This window comes from Diospyros lotus, chromosome 9 (genome assembly GCF_014633365.1).
Source record: "Diospyros lotus cultivar Yz01 chromosome 9, ASM1463336v1, whole genome shotgun sequence".
Classification (NCBI taxonomy): Eukaryota; Viridiplantae; Streptophyta; class Magnoliopsida; order Ericales; family Ebenaceae; genus Diospyros; species Diospyros lotus.
In genome coordinates, this window is record NC_068346.1 from 12,406,346 (window position 1) to 12,431,552 (window position 25,207).

General features: G+C 33.7%; 1 protein-coding gene across 2 annotated transcripts; it reads left to right on the forward strand.

The window, feature by feature from the left end:
* The first annotated feature begins 7,823 nt into the window (after positions 1–7,823).
* LOC127809811 (coiled-coil domain-containing protein SCD2-like) lies at positions 7,824–23,799 on the forward strand. Of its 2 annotated transcripts, XM_052348927.1 has the most exons (17): positions 7,824–8,374; positions 8,697–8,866; positions 9,188–9,263; positions 9,430–9,471; positions 9,586–9,648; positions 10,253–10,302; positions 10,415–10,442; positions 10,684–10,758; positions 10,881–10,991; positions 11,068–11,128; positions 17,283–17,399; positions 17,549–17,667; positions 17,874–17,943; positions 18,982–19,023; positions 19,968–20,008; positions 20,743–20,869; positions 23,263–23,799. In XM_052348927.1, exons 1-17 carry the CDS (start codon positions 7,979–7,981, stop codon positions 23,433–23,435), a joined length of 1,761 nt encoding a protein of 586 aa, XP_052204887.1. In that variant the 5' UTR covers positions 7,824–7,978; the 3' UTR covers positions 23,436–23,799. The 2 variants fall into 2 exon arrangements, with proteins under 2 accessions (XP_052204887.1, XP_052204888.1); XM_052348928.1 differs by lacking the exons at positions 20,743–20,869; positions 23,263–23,799 and having other exon boundaries at positions 19,863–20,003.
* Positions 23,800–25,207: the final 1,408 nt, after the last annotated feature.

A 25,207-nucleotide genomic window follows, 5' to 3' on the forward strand; every position in this document is an offset into this window, starting at 1 on the left:
TTATAGTTAAGTGTAAGGAATGGATGGATGGATGGATGAATTGAATTTTTATGGTATTTGAAGGCAAATGGTTATTTATCGTCCTATAAATATATTAATTGAAGAGGTTTATCTAGTTAATCATATTTTTATTATTTTCTTAACTGAATAATAATAATAATAAAAATAATAATAATAATAATGATGATGACGATGACTATGGTAGAGAAGTTGGCAGGCAGGCAGGCAGGCAGGCAGCAACCAGAGAAACGAAGAGAAAACGAAGGGGAAGGGTGTTGGCATTTTGGTAAATGCCTTTGCAAAGCCTCAGAAACCGTGTTAGTTGTTACCTCTTTGAAATTTAAACCCCCTCCCACCTACCCTGTCATTGATTGATGTGAGTTAAAATCTGTGGGTTTCACTTTCAGCAGCTTATTATTATTATTAGCTTTATTACTTTAACTAAAATTTCATTGACACATACACACAAATATTGTTTTGTTAGTGCGATGTTTTTATTTTAATTAATGGTTCTTTAATTAAAAGCCACCTAACTGCATCAAATGTATGATGACGGAACAGCCACTCCTCTCCACTGGGTCAATTTAATTTCGGGCAAAAATAGCCCATAAGCTTGATGAGAGAGGGAGAGATATCTGTATATATACAAATATTTAGGAGATTTTTTTTTTTTTTAGTTTTTGAATTTATTTATAATTTTATGTTTTAACTGTTTATTTTAAAATTGTTGAAAATGTATTTTTTTTTTGTCTGTAATGTTTTTTGTATTTTAAAAATTTTGAGTGTGATAATAATTAAAGTGAGTTTTTGTTATTTTAAGTTTTTTATGATTTTTTTTTTGTTTTGTTTTGGAAGATATGTATTTAAAAATGTGAAATTAAATATGTTTTTATTATTTTAAAAAATTAAAAATTAAAAACGACCTAAAAACGGAGAACACAGATTTAAGTTTTACAATTCTGTTTTCAAATCAAGTGCTCTCAAGTTTCACTTTAACCAATTCCCAACGTTTTAACTTTGGTTGAACCTTAAAATCAGAGGTAGTACATATTAAAAATAAATAAATAAATTAACATATTATTTTAAATTGCACTAATCACCTTTATAATTTTAAAAATAGCACCAACCTCCCTTTGAAGTTAGCTACTGTGTATAATATAATCCTCAGTTAATTTTATTAAAAAGCCCATAATATTCCTAAAATTGAAAAGAAAAAAAAACTAAAAATATTGGTGGCTGTCGGTGGCCACAAAAACCATCATTCTAGAGGTTGGCCATGGATGAAGTTGGAAAATTGCCAAAAAAAAAATTGCAATTGCAATTGGGTTCAATGTTGCATCTAGGTTTGAATCAAAACCTAGATACAATGGCTTTGATTGAAACCCTCTTAAGCAGCATTTGAGTTTCGATTAAAACTTAAAATATTTTTGAGAAAAAGAGAGAAAGTTACCATCGTATTGTCATCCTTCCCAACATCACAAATCTAATGCGACACTTTTACCATTTCTAGCAAACCGATCAATTGTTCAAACTATGAGGGTTTTGATCGAAATTTAGATAGGTTTGACTCCACAAATGATACAAAGATTAGAAGAGAAGATGAAGATGTAAACAAGTTGAGTCATGTTTAGTTTAGCTCTATTTAGGTTTGACTTGTTTATTTTTAAAGATATTTAACTCGTCTTGCTTATGAGTCAAGATTTATAAAAAAGTATTGAACTTGTTCTTAGACTATTTTTCATGTTTGAGCTACGTTTGAATAACATAAGTGAATTGATTTGACTTTGTTATCAAGTTTATTCTTGAACAAAAAGTTATAGAATTTGTTTATGAACAAGCATTTATAGATGAACTATTTTTTTTTAATGATAGTTTGTATAATTATATTGTCACCAAAATCATAGATTTAGAAGCAAGAAAAAATCAAGATAAACCATAAACACATCTTAGAGATATTTATATACTCTTATTAAATAAACAAACAAATGAATTTTTGATGAACTTTAAAAAAATTATAAACTAGCTTGTTTATGAACATAAATGAGCTAAATAGTTTTCTTTTTTTCGAGCATGACTTTTTATTAAACTGACACTGAATTTTTGCTTGAATTTGTTTATTAATTTAATAAGTGAACATAAATGAACTCAAATCGAACTTATGAATAAGCTATTCATTAAGGGAGCGTTTGTTAAAATGAGTAAGATAAGAGATATCAAGATAAGTTTGGAATGCATTCCCAATCAAGATATGGAATGAAAAAAATAAGGTTTGAAAATATTCCAAGATTTCTATTAGTGTTTGTTAAATTTTTTGGAATCTATTGATAATTGTATTTTTTCTTTTTATATGTTTGTTAATATATATGATAAATATTAAGATAAGAGTTTTTTTTAGCAAAATATCAATATTATTAAATTTATGATTAAAATACTATTTTATGATTAATATGAATTGTCAAAAAAATAAAAATAATTAAAAATAATATTTTATTTTCTAAATTCATGTTCAAAAATAAATTTAAAAGGAGTTGAAAAGTATAAATAATTATTATTAGAATTACAATAATTTCACCTAGATAATTAAAAATGGCCAAAACATATTTTCATAATAAATAATAAAATATAAAATTAAATAAAATAATTTAAAAATTGGTGAAATGAATTATATTAGTTAATAATATATATATAGAGAGAGAGAAAGAAATTTAAATTTTAAAAATCAATGAAATGAATAATGTCATTTAAATTTTAAAAATTGTCAAAACATATAACAATTTAAAAATATATTAAATAATATAAATTATAAGACTTAAATAAATAATTTTTTTAATAAATTTAAATCTTTAAAATACATTAAATGACATTAACTATCCTAAAAGGTGCATATAAGTAATTGAGTTTTATCTTAAAAGAGCCAGATAAATTTATCTGATGGGGGAGTTTGGATAAGTTTATCTTGAAAATGGGAGATAAGAGGTCACGTGAGATTTTTCGAAAATTGTCAGATAAATTTAACAAACACGTTGGAAAGACCAAACATCCGGGATGCTTCCCATATCTGACATTCTCTCCCTCTTATCATTTAATGTCTTTTCAAACGTGTTTGTTAAGCTTATCTGACCATTTTCAGAAAAGGTCTCACATGACCTCTTATCTCCCCGTTTCAAGATAAATTTATCCGATCTTCTTATCGGATAAATTAATCTGGCTCTTTCAAGATAAGCCTCAATTATTTATCTACCCCTTGTAAGATAGTTAATGCATTTTAAATATTTAAATTTATTAAAAAAAATTATTTATTTAACTCTTATAATTAATATTATTTAATATATTTTAAAATTATTATATGTTTTGACAATTTTTAAAATTTAAATGACATTATTCATTTCATTGATTTTTAAAATTTAAATTTCTCTCTCTATATATATTTTATTAACTAATATAATTCCTTTCATCAATTTTTAAATTATTTTATTTAATTTTATATTTTATTATCTATTATGAAAATATGTTTTGGTTATTTTTAATTATGTAGGTGGAATTATTATAATTCTAACAATTATTATTTATACTTTTCAACTCTTTTTTAATTTATTTTTGAACATGAATTTAAAAAATAAAATATTATTTTTAATTTTAATCTTAATTTTTTTGACAATTCATATTAATCATAAAATACTATTTTAATCATAAATTTGGTAATAGGGATATTTTAGTAAGAAAAACCCTTATCTTGGTACTTATCATATGTATTAACAAACACATCAAGAAAAAGTATAGTTACCAGTAGATTCTAAAAAATTTAACAAACAGTCTGATAGAAATCTTGGAATGTTTCCCGACTTTATCTTGACCATTCTATATTTTGGTCCAGAAAGTATCTTAATCTTATATTGATATCACTTTATCTTGCTCATTTTAACAAACGTTCCCTAAATGTATTAGTTTGTTTATATCCCCAAGAGAGGATGAGAGAAAAACAAATAATAGAAAAAACGATCTAGGATGGTTGGTTGGCAATTATCGTTGAATCATATGCATTTTTTATGTAACAGATGAGTTAAAGAAGAGTAATGGAAAGGGAGATGATAGATAAAGAGTAGAAAAATATTATTTTATATTTAAGGGCAAAATGGTCAATTTTAAGAGTTTGTTATAGCCAAGGGAGGTCGGTGTCATTTTAAAAAATATAGTGATGGATGGTATAGTTTAGATAGATCTTAAGGGTGACGGATGAAATTTACCTTAAAAAAATGTTAGAATCAAGTGTCATGGAACACAATGGATTATCAAACTGGTGGAATAAATAAATGGACTAATAACGGTGGCTTAATAATATAATAATTAAAATTATATTAGACATGACCAAATGTGTCACAATATATGGCATCCTTATAAATTAAAGTATCAATGCTCCAACTTTCACACATTCTCAAGTGGAAAATAACGATATATGACAATAGATTTCATTATGAGATTGTTAGAGGACAGCAAGTAGTTGTGTTGCAATATGACATCATGGATCATTTGACAAAATCCAAACACATCTTAGCAAACAAGTTAGCTCAATCACAATTTACACATGAGATAGATCATGAAATTTTCTTATCATTTTTGTTAGTATTGGTTAGGGTAAAGACTAAAGATTTATCATGAGATTGTGTAAAGAGAACCATCAAAAAAATTTGGGAATATGTTCTTTGCATAATGGCCAGTTCAAGATTAGGTGAGGCATTAGGCGACAATTATTCTAACATCTCACGTCGAGTTATAGGAAGAATCGGAACAACTTACCTTGATGGGCTTATACGAACTTTCTAGGGGGTCACCCATCTTTGAGCTCCCCACCTCAAACACGCTTAACTCTGGAGTTTTTTGTCTACATTAAATCCAAAAGATATCCAGCTAGTGTTGTTTCCCTCATTATTTATCCTCGATATATACTACTCTTCTTTAGGTTCTTGGGGTATTACATTCTCTCCCCCTTAATCATATGACATCATCGTTATGCGACTTTATAACTGGTCTCAGCTCTTTCTCGTCTAGTGTCTCCGGTCTAGTACCTAGCCTTTGGTTAGTACACAGTCCCAACACACGGTCTAGGTTAGCTTTGATACCACTTGTAACATCCCGTATCGAATAATAGGAAGGATTGAAACAACTTATCCTGATAGGCCTATGCAAACTTCTTAGGGGGTCACTCATCTTTGAGCTTTCCTAGCTTAAAACACGTTTAACTCAGGAGTTTTTTTACTTACATTCAGCCAAAAAAGTATTTAGCTAGTGTTGTTTCATTTCTTATTTATTCTCGATATATATTACCATTCTTTGGACTTTTGAGATATTACAATTATTTTAGCGGATCTTTACTAATATAAATAAATAATAAAAAGTTATTAAAAATTTATTTTTTTTGTTTTTTGAGATGAAAACTATTAATTAATTTTTTGTATTCAAGTTTATAAAGCAAATGTTTTTCAATTAACAATATTTCCAAATTACTTAATATTTTTTATAACGTAATTGAATGTAAATAAAATTTTATGAATTTTAATTTTGAAAAACTTTTTTCTCCTGAATCTACAATAACAAGAAAGATTAGTAGTATTCTATAAGCTGTCAATGCATTTGGAAAAAAATTACTGTTTTTATAAAATTTAGTTTGACAAGTGGTGTTGCTATTTCTATGGTTATAATTTTTTTTAAAACTTTTAATTATGAAAATAAATCTAAACCATTAATATCATAGAGCATGTCATATTTTAGAAAAATTTTAAGATTTAAATAATTTTTCTTCAAATTAAGGAGATATTTTAACTAAACTAAGTGTTACATGAACAATTGGTTCAGATTTATGGATAGATTATATTAATTTGCACCGAAAGTCAAATTAGACCTATTATCTGACAAATGGAGCATATAAATTGAAATTTGTTAAAAACTGAATATCTTATCTTATCTAATATTTAGAGGGAGAAAATATATTATAATAAATTTAACTTATAAATGTAACATAATAGTAGTTTGTTTAATTATAACTCCAGATTTGTTTATTAATTTAGGTTGTTTACACCACCAATGATCATGGCTATCCACTCTCATTTTTTATTTTTATATTGTTCTAGATTAGGTAGGGTGTCTTTTGCATTAAACCAAATTAATATAACAAATACACTATTTGATACAATTTTTACTGATATGAAAAATACACTATTTGATACAGGTTACACCAAATTAAATCAATTTTTTCTTGCTTGCCTGCTCTTCTCATTTTTTTAGGGCCCTACTCTTTTCTCGTGGGTCTTAGGCATAAGCCTTGAGCTGACATTGATGAACATGTGTTATGAATTTTAAAGATAGCTGAGAAGAGCACTTATTTATTACATTTATCAAAGTAATTTGTCTACAAAGCATATTATGAACAAAGGTGTACCATCCTAATATGCTAAATTGGAATAAGAGAAAGAAAGCTAATAGTGACCAACATCATAATATATTTCATGTATCACAACTTAGGAAACACTAAACCTATCCCAAATAGTTTGGAAGGATGACACAAAAGTCCTAGATGATTTGATCTACCCTCAAAAGAAGAATAATAGAGATGTTGGTCCATTTAGACATGGTAGAGCAAAATTTGAGTAACAAAGTCATGCCATTAATAAAGAAACTAGAAGAAGATAAAATGAGGTGACTTGGAAGCATGAGGGGGACATGAAAAATAAGTATTAATCTCATATGTTTGAAGTCTTGATGTAAATGATGACCTTGAGGATTCTTGTGGTGCCTCAGAAAATTTTAAGAATAAAATTGATCTAGGAGATTTAATGCCTTACCTTCGAAGTAAGCTTCTCGTGAATAAAGTATGGTTGGTTTAAATTTTATATAAACTTAGATTTGAACAATTATGATTAGGTCTAGAATTTTGAAGATCAAAATAAAATTGAACTATTCTAACTTTATATAACCTATCTTAATATATTTAAAAAAACACAAAGATGTCCCTCGAGACATAGTTGAGTGGCAAAGGGGCAGGCTGAAAGTTTGTCTGGGGGCTCTCAGTGTAGGTTTGATTTTTGGGAGAAACAAAATGTTTCTTTTTGGGGAGAACTTTGAGAGTAATATCAGTGGTGTCAAGACCTATTACTCTGGTCACTTGGACACATTTTGTAATTCACCTCTTCAGTGTAGTTTTAAAAGTGGGGTGACTATGATGCTAATAATGAGACGTAATAAAAGAAAAAAACATTAAGATAGTTAGCATAAGTGGATGCAATAATTAGTGTAATTACAATGCTGGGGGAGAGAGAGGATGCAATAATTAGTGTAATTACAATACGGGGAGAGAGAGAGAGAGATTTTGAAAAATTTAGAAAAAAAAATAGGGATACTTTAAAAATAGTCAAATTAGCCATTGTATTTTCAGACTTGGCTAGAAAATGATTATTATATTTTAAGAATGACCGAGTTACACTTGCGGTGTGCGGTTCTTTGAATTTAAATTTTTGAGTTTTGACTTTAACATGTGCAATGGAAACATTTATTATAATAACTAATACAACATTAGGTCTAAAAAGTAAAATATTTATTTGGTTGTTTTTAAAGTATAATAATGATTAAGTTGGCATCAATTTAAAATATAATAAATTATTTGACTTTTTAAAAATATAATGATCAATTTAACAGACTAAAATATAATAATTTATTTAATAATTCACACACACAAAAAAAAGTAACAATTACTTAACCATAAAAGAGGATTTATTCCTAAATATATATATATATATATATATAATGGATAGTCGGCACATTTGGGTCAACTTGGAACATAGTGTAATTACCAATCACCGACGGCTTTTGACGGCTTCTTCCGGACAATACTAGATAGATTGATTACCCGCACCGCAGCGGGCAGCGAAAGTATGCCCAGAAATTGTGCTTTAACTGCGTTTGCGGTGATCTAGGCGACACATCATAGATGGATAGGAGACGAACCGACAGTCCGGTGTACGGCCGGCAGTGGAGCAGCGAATCCAGCGCCACCGGCGGCTCCTCCTCTCCGGCAATGTCGCCCTCGTCCTATCACCCCCACCACGCCCGCTCCTCTTCTGCCACCGGCATTTCCAACATCAAGCGCACTCAGAACTTCGCCGCCAAAGCTGCCGCCCAACGCCTAGCTCAGGTCATGGCTTCTCAGGCCACCGACAATGCCGACGACGATGACGACGATAACGATGACCTCGGCTTCCCTCTCGGTGCTCCTCCGCTTCCGTCCTTTACCAGGCCTCTCAGTAACACTAATAAAGTCAACCTCAGCAGTAACATTATGCCTTCGATTCCGTCTACTAAGACCACTAGATCCGCTTCTCCTGGGGTAAGGAGTTTGTGTTTCCATTGCCTTTCTTTGAGGTTGGTGTTTATAAATGATGAATTTTCCTTTTTTGGCCCTTCTTCTTCTGGAGCAATTTTGGGAGCTCAATCACATTGTGTAATTTGATTCATCATGGTTCTGAAATCCACATTAAATAACAAAGGGAATTGGAACTGCTCTGCTATAAACTCATAATTTCATATTTATGAGCATGATTATATTGTCTTTGTTCTTACATTTAATTATAAATTGTTTATGGAAAACAAGTTTGAGTTCATGGAGCAATCTCAATGAGTCTAACTGGGTTTTCTTCTACTTTAATTAGGCAGCCAGAAAATTTGTAGAGGAAACGCAATCAGTTCGCTCAACATCAGCTGGAAGACCATCGGCGGCGATTCGTACAACTCCATCAGTACCATCTAGTAGAACATCATTGAAGACTCCAATTCCCATACCACCAATTGATCCTCCAACTAATAGGCAAAAAGAGAAAAGGTAAAAAAAAAGTAAAAACAAACCCCAATTCCACTGTATTTTTAGGTACTATTGGGCAACGAAATTAGAGCTTTGCCTAAGCCAAAAAGAAAAAAAGAAAATGAAATTTGAGCTTTGTGAAGTGTTTGAATAGACTTAACTTTATTTATCACCATAAGAAATATATAGATGCGTGCATGCACTTGTATATTCTCATGTTCATTTTGTGAGCTGTATAGGATGGCTATATAGAGACATGCTGGTGTTTACACAGCATCAAATATTTGGTATAGCTGTTTGTTTGATCAACTGAATATAACCCCTGATATGTACAAATTGCAGATTTTCATCAAACTTGGGGCAAATGAACTTGAAGGACACAGGAGATCAACGGGAAGCTTCTGCCCTTTGTGATGAAGTATGTTATAACATGGATCATTTTTTACATTTTTTTATTTCAGTGTGCTACTTGTTTCATCTGAATATGTGCCTTGATTTTGTTCTTTATAGATGCATGAAGAGGATTTATGCTTTGCTCTGGTTGTTGATTCTCTCATTAAGCTAATCTTGGCTTATTTTTGCAGCTTGATATGCTACAAGAAGAAAATGAGAATCTTCTTGAAAAGGTGCAGACCTTTTCTTTTCTCCTGCATCCCCACCAATTTTTTTTTTTTTTTAATCATGTATCTTGTCTAAACATGCTATTAAGAACTAACATTTAGTTGGGATTTGTTGTACAGCTAAGGGTTGCAGAAGAGGGTTGTGAGGAAGCAGAGGCTAGAGTTAGGGAGCTTGAGAAACAGGTGATGTATTTAAATAATTGTTCAGTACAATGGAATGTAAGAATGTGGCCAAGACTCCAACAAGAAATTTATCGGTGGATTGTTTTACATTAGTGATTTCAGCTAGATATTTTGGTTCCATAAGTTAGTATGGTAGCTTCAAAATTTTGACAGACTTATTTGTTGTCTATGATTATGCAAGTGATTGATTTTCCTGATATTGCAGTATAAAGATCATCAAGTGCAATTTTGGACTTGTTTTATATGTATATATTTTTGATTTTACTATCTATAATGGTTTTTATGTTTTTCTTGTCTTGATTTTTATGGTTATCCATATTCTTTTGAAAATTTTGAGTTCGCTGCTGCTGACGCTTTTTCGCAACGCAGAGGAAATATTTGCTTGAGGTTATCATGTGAGTTTGTATTGCAAAATCATTTCAATATTATATTCTGGCTATATTCTATTGTGATCAAATACTTTTTTGTGGACTAGAGAGATTACATTTTGAAAATGCTATCTTTATTTCTTTCTTCCTTTCAAATTTACATACGTGGTATCCCGTGAATAACTAGCTCCTTCTGAATGTAACATGGGACTTTGCTGCTTATCTGTGATTATCAGGTAGCTGCTCTTGGTGAAGGGGTATCTTTAGAAGCAAAACTGTTGAGCAGGTATTCTAGAGTTATTAATCCATCTCATTTCTGCCTTTTTTTATTTTTTTATCAAATATTTCCTTGAAAGCCTTTTGAATTGATTATGACATCTTGTGTTAATCATTTGTAGAAAGGAAGCTGCATTGCGTCAAAGAGAGGTATGTGGCACATTTGAATTGTTTCTGCCTTTCTTTCTTTTTAACTTTAATATTTGGTACTCAAACTTTCCATTTATTTCATTTGTCCCTAATTTTGAACTGGATCAACTAAGCTTTATACAAAAGCCATCTGCTTGACTATAAAATCAGATTGATGTCTTCCATATTGTATATGGCATGGATTCTAATTTTCCTGTCTTCTGAAATTTAAGCATAATGGAGAAATGATTTATTATCACAGGCTGCACTTAGAGATGCAAAACAAACAAAAGATGGAGTAGATGAGGAGATTTCCTCCCTCCGCTCAGAACTTAAGGTAGGGTATTCCACCCCATGCAAGTTTACTTCTGTGTTGTTTATTTTCTGTACTTTTTTTCTAGGTTCTTCTACTACTACTGCATAATGTAACTGCATGCTTTTGAACTTTTGCTTGACCAGAAAGTCAAAAGTGAGGCCACAGCTGCTGTAGACCAGCTTCAGGGAACTGAATCTGAAGTTAGAGCTCTGCATTCTATGACTCAAAGGATGGTATTAACCCAGAGTGAAATGGTATGCACATCCATAGTTGTTTGGAACTTCATACTACGTTTCTTAAAGATTTATTCACTTGCATGCCATCTTGCAGGAGGAAGTTGTCCTTAAGCGGTGTTGGCTTGCACGTTATTGGGGATTAGCTGCACGATATGGTAATCTGCATGTTGTGATTATTTTTTTTTCAATATTTAGACTTAAAAGTTCATGTTGTGTAGATCTCCACAATCTCTCCTGGGGATCAATCTCTTTGGCAATCTTCAAATATTAGATCTGCATAATCTTTCCCTCTAGGGATTTAGTCTCCAAATACATCTCAAAATGCCAGCATGTTAAGGTGTCATGTGAATTTTTATATTCTTTTCTGCATGCCAGCATGTGAATTTTTATCTGGTCACAGCATCTACTTTCCTTTCACTTATTTGCCCTTTTCTTGACAAAATGTAACAAACCCACCCAAGAATTTGGTATGCATCAATCATATGCTGTGACCAGATATCACCTCCTGTTAGCTAAGCTCTAAAGAATCACCCTTTTCCTTTATGGAGAAGTATTCCTCACCCCTACACTCCTTAGGGAGGAATAGATACAACAGTTATTGTGCAACGAGCCAAAAACCTTACCCCTTTCCACCTCTGCAAAGAACCCTCTTCCTCTATCTTCCACGTCAAATGTTTGTTTGATGTGAAATATCTTTCTTTTCCACATTTTCCCTATTTAGATGCTCAAAGTTGGGAATTTTATGCCAGGTACAAGCACCTCAACAACCATGCTAGGATACTCTGAAAACTTTGATAAAAAATTTGTTTTTGTATATTTTTCATTTTTGTAACATTTTTTTTTTGAAACTAGCAAAAATACTTTTTATTCCCAAAAACTAGGGTATTTTGTGATAAATTTCCTAAAAGTAGTTATTGGCACTGTGTCCTCCTCCTCTTGAGCTTATCTAGTTTCAAAATTGTTGGTTCACGAAAATATGTCAAGGAAAAGATCTTTAGAAGTTTCCAAATCTGAAATAGGATATTTCCTAATTTAGACTTAGGAAACTTTCCTAAAAATGTTGATATGTATCTTTCCTTTCTGTTTTCCTTCATTTCTTGTAATTAGATTAGTTTCCTTATGTTGTATCTCTTTTCCTCTATAAGAGGATGTACTCGTATACATTGTTAATACAAGAGAGTTTTATTTTGATTTCCTACATGGTATTAGAGCCTTCAATATCCTCTTGTCCATCCTAAAACCCTAGTGTGCCTTCATTGCACATTCTTTTTCCACTCTATCCAAGCCTTTGGTGCCTCCTCTTTGTCCAACCATTTTTTTTCTCGATAACCATGTTTGAAATATCCGAAACAATATCCTTCCATGACCATGGCAGAGTCAACCCCAATCGATTAGCCAACTGGAGCAGGAGAGTTGCCTGGGATGCACCATTCCTATTCGTTATACGATAGAAATTACTTGCAGTGGGCTCAACTTGTGAGGATGTTCCTCAAAGGTCGAGGGAAGATTGGCCAACTGGCCACTTGATTGGACCCCCTCCAAAGTTCTCATATCCCATATTCACAGCATGGGATATTGAAGACTCTTTGATCATGTCTTGGCTATAGAGTGCCATGCAACTAGAGGCTAGTAAGAATTTCATGTTTTTAACTTCAGCGAGAGATATTTGGGAGACTGTGAGGCAAACCTATTCTAAGGTTCAAGATGCCTCGATAATTTTTGAGATTAAAACTAAGATTAGTAGCACTAGACACGAAACCTTGACTATCACAGAGTACTACAATAAGATGAAAGGATTATGGCTAGAACTAGACCACTATCAAGACATCAAAATGGTGTGCATTGCTGATGCTACCACCCTCAATTGGATTTTTGAACGGGATAAGATTGTAGAATTCCTAGCATGCCTAAATCAACAGTATGATCAAGTAAGAATTTAGGTGCTTGCTAGGGAGAAACTGCCTGCTCTTAATGAAGTATTTGCCATTATTAGAAGGGAAGAAGATAGAAGGGTAGCTATGCTCAATGAACATGGTGCCGAAAGTTCAGCTATGGTGTCAAGTAATAGAGAAGGAGCACGATTTAGAGCAGGAAAATCAGAGGTGTCAATGAAAAATTCAGGCTGTGAATGCCTGTGGTGTACCTATTGCAGGAAGCCAAGGCACACTGGGGATACATGCTTCAAACTCCATGGGAAAGAAGCTGTCTTGAGCAGAATGAGAGGTTTTAAGAACCTAACTCCCAAGAACCAGGTCTATATCTCCAACAAGGAGCAAGAGGAAGCTGGATCTGTAGAAAAGACAGATCCTATTGGATTTGACCTTCCTCAATTGAATGTAGAGGAGATTAATAAACTCTAGAATTTCCTAAGGACAATCCGGGACGAGGCTTGCTCACTTGCTCAGCAAGGTAAATTCCTACATTCTAAGTCTTTTTCTGCCACTAAAACTGATAAGAGTAACATGTGAATCTTGGATTCAAGAGCCATTGATCATATGACCCCTAACTTGAATATTTTTGAGACAAATAAGCCCCTTGAAACCCCTAAACATATAACCATTGCTAATGGAACCTCAGTTCCCATCACTGGCCAGGGCAAGGTTAAACTTAGCCCTATCTTATCTGCCAAGCAGGTACTTCATGTACCTAACTTGGCTATCAACCTTATCTCTATTCATCAATTTACCAAGGAATTAAATTGTCGTGCTATTTTTTATCCTCTATGTGTGGATTTCAGGACATGAGCATGGGGAAGATGATTAGTGTGGTTGAGGAGCATAATGGTCTGTACTTCTTACACAAGGAGACTGATCCTAAGGGGGGGTAGCACACGGTTGCTTGCTCATCCCAGTCAAATTCTGGCCCTGCACCATTTGGCTCCATCATTATAGGCTACGTCACCCTCATTTTGCTTTGTTAGAGAGTATGTTTCCTGCTTTGTTTAAAACCCTAGATCCTAGTATGTTTTAATGTGATGTGTGTGTAATTTCAAAACACCACCGTGTGTCCTATCCAGTCAGCAATAAAATGTCATCTAAACTTTTTTCCTTAGTCCATTCGAATGTTTGGGGACCATCCAAGATCCCCAATTGTTTTGGGGCTAGGTGGTTCATCTCCTTTATAGATGATTGTACTTGAATGTGTTGGATCTTTCTATTAAAAGATAAAGTTGCCATTGGAACTGTCTTGCCCTATTTTTGCAAAATTATTTCTACTCAATTTGTCACTCCTATACAGAAGTTCTGAATTGATAATGCAAGGGATTATTTCAATAATCACTTGCATAAGTTTTCTTAGTAAGGAATTGTTCACGAATCTTCCTGTATAGATACTCCATAGCAAAATGGAGTAGCTGAAAGGAAGACGAGACATATTCTTAATGTTGCCAGCTCTTCTCCATCACCACCATGTCTCTAAAAATTACTAGGGAGAGGCTGTTCTAACTGCGGCTTATGTGATTAATAGTGTTCCATCTAAGGTTTTAAATAATAAAAGTCCTTTCTGCTACCTGTCCTCATTCTTCCCAGACTTAAGTTTGCATACCCCTCTTCCACTTCGAGTGTTTGGTTGTGTGCGCTTTGTTCACATCCCTAAAATCCACCAAGACAAACTTGATCTTAGAGCCCTTAGGTGTGTCTTCCTTGGTTACTCTCCAACTCAAAAGGGCTACAAGTGTTACAGTTCTACCTCTAGGAAATTCTATGTCTCCAAAGACGTCACCTTTGTTAAATCTCAACCATTTTTTAGCCCTCCTCAGATTGGTCCCCAGGGGGAGATTGGAGAATATGGGGACCAAAGCATTAGGTAAGACTTTCATAACCTAGCACTAGCACCAACACCAACTAGCCCAAGTGATCTAGCCGACTCTCTAGTTCACACTAACCAGTCTCTGCATCCTAACTCTACTCCTATTCCACCTACTTCCTTTGCTATCTCTCCTCAACCTGCAACATGCAATGAGCAAGCAGTCCCACGATTACCATCCCCAATTAGGTTTAAGGGCTCTTTTTATGTGTTCAAAAGGAGGTAGCCCATTGTGGATTCTCAGCTTGCATCAATATCAGGCCTCAACCCAGGTATGGAATCTACACAACCATTGGATTCAACCCTTCCTAACCCTGTTTCTAATGACTTGGACCTGCCAATTGCTATAAGAAAAATGGGTCAGAAGTTGTACCTTACACCCTTTGTCTAATTACCTGTCCTACCGTCGTCTCTCCCAAAACCACAAAAGCTTCCTAACCTCATTGGATACCATTGTTATTCCTAAGTCAGTAGATGAGGCTCTAAAAGATCAGAATTGGAAGCAAGCTATGCTAGGGAAGATGAATGCTCTAAATAAAAATCAGACATGGGAATTGGTGTCTAGAATTTCAGGGAGTCACCCTAGTTGGCTACAGGTGGATATTTAATTTAAAGTACAAGGCTGATGGAACTTTGGAGAGGTATAAAGCTAGGCTAGTGGCCAAGGGCTACACTTAGTCCTATGGCATAGATTATCTTGAGACTTTTGCCCCCGTGGAAAAAATTACCACTGTGAGGATTCTTATATCTCTAGCAGCTCATTTTGGGTGGAAGATGCAACAACTAGATGTGAGGAATGCCTTCTTACATGGGGACTTGGAGGAGGAAGTGTTCATGGAGTTACTTATTGGATTTCAGGAAGGAGAGGCAAGTACAGTGTGCAAGCTTAAAAAGGCTTTGTATGGGCTCAAGTAGTCCCCATGGGTATGGTTTGGCAAGTTTTCTAAGGCCATGAAGTCTATGGGATACTACCAAAGTAGAGGGGATCACACCCTCTTCTTCAAACATTCGGGAGGAAATGATGATGAAGAACATCATCATTTGAGATAATGATATAGTGGTCACAGGAAATGATGATGAAGAACATCAGATCCTCAAAGGGAATTGGCTAAGGAATTTGGGATTAAAGACCTTGGGGTTCTCAAATATTTTTTGGGAATAGAAGTTGCTTACTCTTAAGGCTGGAATTTTCCTATCCCAACATCAGTATGTGTTAGATTTGTTGACTAAAACAGGGATGATAGGGGGCAAAGGAGTCAACATACCTGTGGATCCTAACATTAGATTGTAGGAAAACCCAGAAGAGAAAGCAGTGGATAAAGGAGGGTTCCAAAGGCTTACTGGCAGGTTGATTTACCTCTCTCATACTAGGCCTGGCATAGCTTTTGCTGTCAGCCTAGTAAGTCAATTCATGCACAACCCAACCGAGGAGTATATGCAGGCAGTGAGGAGGATCTTGAGCTACCTAAAGGCCACACTGGGTAAGGGCATCTTGTATAAAACTGGGGCTGAATTAAATGTATAAGGATTTACAGATGCAGATTATGGTGGTTCTCTAATTGATAGGAGATCCACAACTGGATATTGTGTGTGTTTTTTTTTTTTTTTTGGGGGGGGGGGGGAGGAATCTTGTGTATTGTAGGAGTAAAAAGCAAAGCATTGTGGTAAGGTCTACTGCAGAGGCAGAATTTAGGGCTATGGCCTTGGGTTTATGTGAATTGATGTGGGTACGGATTATTTTGAAAGATTTGAAGATCAAGATTCAAGGTACTATTGAACTATTTTGTGATAATCAATTAGCTATTAATATTACTCACAATCCTGTTCAACATGACATGACAAAACATATAAAAATAGACCGGCACTTTATAAATGAGAAGTTGGATGCTGGTCTAATTCAGATTCCCTATGTGTCATCTGAAAATCAAGTGGCTGATGTATTAACTAAAGGGCTGACTGCAAAAAGATTTGAAGTTCTAATAAGTAAGCTGGAAATGATAAACATTCATTTATCAGCTTGAGGGGGAGTGTTGGTTCAGGAAAATATGTCGAAGGAAAAGATCTTTAGAAGTTTCCAAATCTGAAATAGGATATTTCAGACTTAGGAAACTTTCCTAAGAATGTTCATATGTATATTTCCTTTCTTCATATGTATCTTTCCTTTCTGTTTTCCTTCCTTTCTTGTAATTAGATTAGTTTCCTTATGTTGTGTTTCTTTTCCTCTATAAGATGATGTACATGTGTGCATTCTTAATACAAAAGAGTTTTATTCCGATTTCCTACAAAAACAAGAGAATAATTTTTGCCTATGGGAAATATTATGATTTTCAGGGGTTTCAAACTGTCTGCAGTTGGGTGTTTGGCATTTCTCAAGTTATGTCTATTAAAAAGATCAAGTTGATGCCTGCTTGCTCTTGATTAAGTTTAGCTTGATTAAGTGAGTGGTGTTCCTAATTTCTCCTCTTGGATCAAATTTGTTTTATTATATTCGTCCTTTCTCCATAGGTATCTGTGCAGACATTGCTGTGTCAAAGCATGAGTACTGGTCATCTTTAGCACCTCTTCCTTTTGAAGTCGTCCTTTCTGCTGGGCAAAAGGCTAAAGAGGAATTCTGGGAGAAAGGTTAGCAGCAATGTCTCACTGAATCAAATATTAAATATCATTTTTTGCTTTAATCGTAGCAAGTATTTTGATTCTTGTTATTCCTCTAATGAGAAAGTACTTCTGCATTATTATATCGTCACACTTAATCACTTTTGAATCCTTTGTAGGCAATGAGAATCCTGAGAGGATCAAACTTGTTCAGGACTTGAATGATCTAACTGGGGAAGGAAATATTGAGAGCATGCTTTCAGTTGAAATGGGCTTGCAGGAGCTTGCATCTCTGAAGGTTTCCTTCTGAGGCATCTGAACTTACCTTGTTTCTTTTTTTATCTCTCATCTTCAAATAATGTTTTTCATGATTTGAATATTCAGACTAGATCACTTGCTGCAAGGTTTCTTCTTTATTGCAATTCTGTTTATGGTAGTGTAGCCTTCCTGTTTCACAAGTCTTGCTGTATCAACTTTCCTTTTTCTATGATTGCTCTTTCCTAGGTTGAGGATGGTATTGTTCTCGCACTGGCACAACAACGGCGTGCAAATGCACTTCGACTATCTTTTTCAGGTTTGTCTGTGTCATTTCCTGTGTACTTGTTCAGCATGTCTTCCTTCATTAGTAACGTACTGAATTTTATAGTTTGGAATGGGAAATTGCACTAATTTGCATACAAAACAATATGTATGGATGGCCTAAAAGGCGCCTGAAGGGGGTAAAACATTATGCACACATTGTAGTAAAGAAACTAACACCCAGCAGTATCCTATATATCGTAGGGATATCAAAATCTGCGAACTACTCAACAAAAGATCGTTTGTTCACACCTTTAACAGATCTCTTAGCCCTACTCTGCAATGAACATTTTATAAGGGTGCAGTTGTTCATGCCTTATTGTCAAATCCCCATAGGCATATCTACTCCATGCAACAAAACCCCCCTGACTTCTTTGGGCATAACCTGGGCTATCTCACTCTAGCTACTGGGTGGCAATGTGGTAAAAGTTAATTGCCACTTTCCTTGCAGTTTTATACATGGTACACCATATCATTATAAACTTCATTATTATCTCCATATTACTAAGTGTTAGATGTCTTGTGCATTGAAATTTAAGTCAGAATCTGTTTTCTTTTGGGTGCTTTGGCCTTGTCATATTTGCATAAGCTTTTACTTTTCCCATCTCATCTTCATGTTGCACATTCCATTGTTCTATAATTGTCAACTGAGCATTTTAGGCCAAAAAGTATTGTACTGGTGTGAAAAGTAAGGTCATTGATATACCTTATGTTCTGGAATTTGTTTCTGGTTTCTTTCTTTTAGTTTTTGGAAGTTTAAGGCTTTCTGTTCTTCAGATAACAAATGTATTTTCAATTTCTCGTAGGAACAGTTGTAATTTCAACCCCTTGTAGGCTTCTGAAGCCTTTTGCTTTTCCAGATGCAGCTGTCTTCTAGATTATGTTTTAGGGTTTATAATGTTTATTATCAGAGATTATTTTTTCCACAGTTAATTTTGTTGAAGAAGTTTAGGGGTTTAATCTTTTTTAATTCCATTTTTCCTTTTTTTCCCTTGCCCCCTTTTACTTAATCCTTTGTTTTTCTCATATGCAGATATCAAGTCCCCTGGTGATCCGAAGTTTACAGATCCATTTGGTATGTAGTTCATTTTGTATGCATTGGGTTTTCTTAGTCTTTACTTCAGTACTGGATTTCTCTTAATCTATGTAGAGTTAATGCAGAAAAGTACTGCTACCATTAAGTAGATAGCAATTATGAGGCATAACACTCAACTAAGCGGTTTTATTGTCAAAAAGCTTTGCAACAAGAAGATACAACCTTATATTTTAATTCATTGATTGAATGCCCCTTTTATACAAAAACAGATGAAATCAAGACTGAAAGAAAAAGCAGCACAAATCATTCCAATCAATTACAATTCCTAATTTAATGTTGACAATCTCATAACTTGAGGTTGGTAATCCCCAAATTGTGGCTGTTAATCACAATGTGCCAACAGATAGGTAATCCTTTAAGGGAGATCAGGTAAGTTGGAGTTAGGAGACCTGGCATGATTATCATCCTGCTTGCTCAAGCTAGAGCTATGTTGGGCAGCTTGAGCTAGTTCAGGTGAGTCCTGTCATGCCAGGTGGTCAGTCCTTCACATATCCCGTCTAACAAGGTTGACATTTGGATGATGCTCATTCAACTTCTTTAGTAAGTTGTTACCACATGGTGAGCAAGGAGAAGACATACAGCTTTTGTAAACATTACTAATAAAAAACATAAAACATAATGCTTTCCGCTTTATTCTATTCTTATTCATTCATTTGTTTTTTTTCACATTGACTTCTTTTGTGTTCATATGTGTGTTTGTTTCCATATCCCATTTCTTCATGATATTTCTAAGCAGACACATATCCATGTCCTATGCTATATTTCTTGTCCAACATGGATGTTTAACATAGGTCCCATTTTTTATTTTTATTTTGCAGGCTCAAATATCAACAAAATTTATTGAACTTTTTCTGTCGTTACCATTACTTATCATCCCAGGTGAACTTGAGTAAAATTTTTTGAGGCCTTTTTTTCCTTTGCAGAACTGTCTCCAGAAGAGTCTGAAGATGTTCTTTTCAAGGAGGTCAGTGGTTTCTATCTATTTTGGCATTTGCTCCACCTGAAGCACCCTCACTTACATGTTAACTTTTGCAGTTGCTACTAAAAGTTAACATGTTTTATTGTGTTAACAGATCTAACTATGGCAATTCATTTGATGATTTGTATTTTGATTCTGTTTAAATTTGGTTTTCCTACTAGTTATACTATCAACTTACTTTAGTTTTCCAAGTATGAATGGCAGAATTTGAATCTGAACTGAGAATCTGACCCAGTAAATAATTCTGAAATGTTACTGTTAAAGTAACGGAATATTGTATTCTTCTATTACACTGTGAAGGTATACAACGGGTATATAAGGTCCTTTGACTAATATTAAAAGGTAATAAAAAAACTTTGGAAAGATTACAAAGAATATATAAAATATTCTAGCAATATCCCAAGGTATCTAACATTTCTACTAACAGAAATCTATCCAACTCTGTTCTTTTCAAGTATTTGGATATTCTGCATGCATGCCTTGTCAAGGAGAAATGGCCTGATTATGGAGATCTCTATATTCATCCTTGGCTCCATATAAATTCAAAGAAGAGTCATAGTCTCTTGGTTTGATTATTGGTCAAACATTGCCCTCAATTGAGTCCTGTGCACGTCTTTATTTTATTAATATTATTCCTGTCAACTTTTTTCTTGGGTTAAACTATTTTGGGCTAACCTTGGTGACATTTTTCATTTTTATGTCACTTTTAACTTGCACAGGCATGGCTGACATATTTTTGGAGACGAGCCAAAGTCCATGGTATAGAGGAGGAGATTGCTGAAAGAAGACTTAAATTCTGGATTAGCCGCAGCGGGCACTCACCCTCCTCACATGATGCCATTGATGGTAACTATTACTTTATGAGAAAACCCATCTTTTATGTCTTAGCTTCAGGAATTCCATTGGACAAATGTTGGGAAATGTTTCAAAAACTTCAGAAATTACTCATCATAAGTGTCATAGAACCAAAGAAGATGAAGAAGAACAAGTGAAGAGAAGACAATCTGATAGAAGAAGAATAGCAGCAACAGTGCATTAGAAAGGATATGCTGGAACAGAAAAGAAATACCCAGCAATAAAAAAAAAAAAAAACAGAAAAGAAATGATAGAAGAGTAAAGAAGAATTAGAGAAGAGAGAGGACTAGGGAGATAGAAAAATCAGGAGCTGTTATCCAATAATCTATATTGAATAATCAATAAACTGAAATCTAAACAAATCTGTTCCTGTGAGATATTTATACGCTCACCTACCAAAGTGGGAATTCAAGTTAAAGTTGGGAACAAAAATAGGACATTCTAATCCTAACTTAACTTGAAAGTTAAATTAAATTAGGAAAAAAAAACTTCAAATTTGTATTCCTAAAAAATTTCTAAGATATTGGATGTACTTTCAGTTTATTCATCTTGTCTTGATTCTATGAGTAACATTCTCCATATTCTTATTTTTTTCCTTTGAAAAATTAATCCAAACATCATATTGGTCTTTGCTTTGCACAATAACATCATCTATACTTCTATTTTTAATGAACTTGCATTCCACATACTTAGTTTTTAACCTACTTAATTTAAAACTTTTTTATTCTAAGGTGATTTTTGCATTGTTCATGTTTGATTTTTGCATTGTTCATGTTTATTATTCATGCCCTGTTTTGTCGGACTATCTTTTGGAAATAACATTCATCAAGGCACTTCTTCTTGGATGTGCTCTGAGAGTTTGTCCATCACAAAAAGGAGTTAAGGGCTAAATCTAGATCCTTGATGTAATCCAATTGTAATTAGAACGGGCTTGAATATCTCCTCCGCAAATCTTAACATACATTATTTCTTGATGATACACGTCCTTGATAACTTGTATATCAACAATTCAAACTCTTTTTTCTTCAACACCCTTCCATAAGACTTCTCTAGCAAATTTTTTTTTTCTTTTTTTGTTAAGTAAAAGAGGAAGGTGGGTGACTGGTGTAACAACACCCTTTGGCGTTGACCATAACGGCCCTTATTCTCTAGGAAATGTCTGGTTTGAGTCATAGCTGCTGTTCGGAAGGCGAGCCTGCCACTCTGGCCTCACTGTAGTGCACAGGGTCAGATCCTCATTAGGGAATGCCCGATTTAAGGTTCAAATCCTAGACCCAAGGGATATGAGAACTCTCAAAACACTAGGCTACTACCACAGTGGTGCAAATCTGTTTAATATACTCTTAACATAGGAGTGTTTGATCCCATGTTGGAACCTGACTAGTCTCATGTATAGCCTCCAGTTAGGTAGGGGTGGTGAATAGGTACACAAGACGAACATGACACAGATTTAGCAAGTTTGAATTAGGTTTAAATGAGTTCATGTCAAGATCAGGTCAACCCAAAATTGACACTGAATTAAATTTTCAAGTTTAGGTTGGCCTTCCATTGGAGACAAAAAAAAAAGTTTCAATTGACCTTATTTACTTGGAAATAAAACATGCTGAATTAAACGAGTTAATGGTGTCAAACCTTATATAAATATTTTTTTTAATTTTTAAAATTAAATTATATATTTTAACCCTTTAATCTTGACTATTTAAGTATGGTTTAAGTAATGTTTATTTAATGTTTGCAGTTGAAATTTGTAATAGCTGTAGATTTATAGTTTACTTATTTGTATGCAATTTTTATATTTAATGTTATATTCTTAAATTAGGCAGGTTTCTTTAGGTTATATAAGATGTAAACGGGTTGCCATTTTAAAATTTGTAAATGAATTATTTGTGATTTATTTATTAATTTTAACGAGTTAGGATGCATCAATTTATGTTGACCTGATCTGTTAGATAAACAGTCATACATGTCATGTAATGTTAAATGTTAATGTATTGTAAACGAATAGGATTCTAGTTCAGGTATTTAACGTGATTTGTCAGCATTCGGGTTCAAGTATTTGACATGACCAATTAATCATGTCTTGTTCGGGTTAACCTGCATTCTGTTATATTCATTGTTGGTATATGATCTGAACACGACCTGCTAACAAGAATTGCGACCCTAAAGTCCAGGCACTGTTGATTGTTCTATGTTTAAGTTCCAAAAATTACAAACAAGACTGCATGGTATCTCAGAAACATAAAATGTTCTTAAGAATCTCTATACGATGATCATCCAGTTTAGTGATTCTTAACTCGCAACAAGTGATTAATTAATCGATAAGGCACTAGTAATTAATGGGCTTTTATGGTTGGTGACTGAATTGGGTGCTTTATTATATATAGTTGAGCAAGGGTTGATGGAGCTGAGGAAATTGGGCATCGAGCAACGACTCTGGGAAGCATCCCGCAAAGAAATCGACCACGACGACTCCATTTATTCTTCTGCTGCTGCTGCTGCTGCTGCTGCTCAAGCTCAACCAATATCTGCTGTGCAATTGAAAGTTCCTGCTTCATAACCGCCAACTGCTAGCTCAACCGCCCCGCCGCGCGTCATACTTCATACGTTGTGGGGTTTCTTCTTGTAATTTACAAATGTTTTCGTCGGCCGGTCGGTCAGGCTTGCAAAAGATTACAAGGACAAAATGCAGTTTATTGTTGAACTACCACGTGCCTGTATGTGCTTGGGTTTTTTCGCTATTATGTCATGGTTGTTTAACCTGCTCTGCTCAAAGTCGTTGCTCTATTCATGAGGTTTGTATGACGCAATTAGTAATTTGACAAGGTTCATCATAGGCTTTAACAAACAGCACTGAAGAGGTTGCTATTTATGAGCGGACTTTTGTAATAATAATTATTTAGCCTTGTCAAATAATATATTACAAAACTAACCTATAACATATTTGAAGTTGTAAATTGCATGTGTCACTTTCAAGGTAAATTGACAAGGCATCATCACTCCTGAATTTTTAAATTTCAAAATATAGCTCCCACTCCCTAGCTAAATCCAATTGTGACCCTGATAGGGTTTTTGATAAAAACCCATCACTAGAAAGAGAGAATGAGAGGCGGATTCCAGTGAGAACTATTGTAGAAGACAATTGACTGAAGACGATTAAGGTTCCCCCCCCCCCCCCCCCCCCCCCCCTTTTTGTTTCTGGATCTCAGGCTGCTTCTGTCCCCTTTGAATCTAACCTCAGCATCGCTGGTTCCGCATTTGGGTACTTATTTGTGATTGGAACCCATCCGACAACAACCCCATTAGCGTGACAAGGAAAGATCAGAGAAAGAAGAAGGGGAAGACAATCACATTCACATACATTCCAGATCCCTTACACACACAGTTCACTCTCAGCTAATGTTTACATTGGGTAGAGACAATTACTCGTTATTGTGAGTTAAAAATAAGTTGTGTTTTATAAGAAAAGAATCCCTCTCATTTTTCATAAGAATTTATTCAAGAATCAAATTATGTAATCGCAGTCATATTCTTTAAAGCCAAAATAAATAATACATAGACACAACTAAACTTTTACTATATCAACACTCACTGTCAGGTTCTATTTAAAACTAAGGGTGTGTTTGATAGCACACATTTGTCATAGAAAATGTCTAATCATGTATAATTATTACACATATTTTATATGAAAATAATTAAACACCCTTAGGGTATGTTTGATAGCATGAAAAATATATAAAAAATGTCACATTCAAGAAATTGAATTTTATTTTTGGTGTTTGAACACTATATTTTTCATATAATTGAATTTCATGGTACAACCATTAAAGCATATTTTTGTCTAATGGAAAATTTCACCTAGGGGGAGATAGTTTTTGTTTTCTATACAAGTTGGAAAATACTTTTCTTTCCAACTAAATGTTATTAAACACTCCTTTAACTTTTTTATGAAAAATATATGCATGGTACAAGTATTTAAAGATTTTTTTTCATGGAATTCATTTTCCATGGAGGTGGAGTGCTTTTTGTTTTCTAAAGGTGTGTTTGATTGCATTACCTAGAATTTAATTCTAGATAATATTGTCTAGAAAACAAAAATCACCCCACCCCATTGAAAATGAATTCTATAAAAATAACCTTTAAATACTTGTATCATATATATTTTCTCATAGAAAAATTAAGAGTGTTTGATTGTTTTTTATAAAAAATGTGTAATAATTATATATTTTTTATGATAAATATATATAATTAAACACACTCTAAGTAATCATCACCTAGAATTAAATTTTAAATAATACAATCAAACACACCCTAAGAGTGTGTTTGATTGCA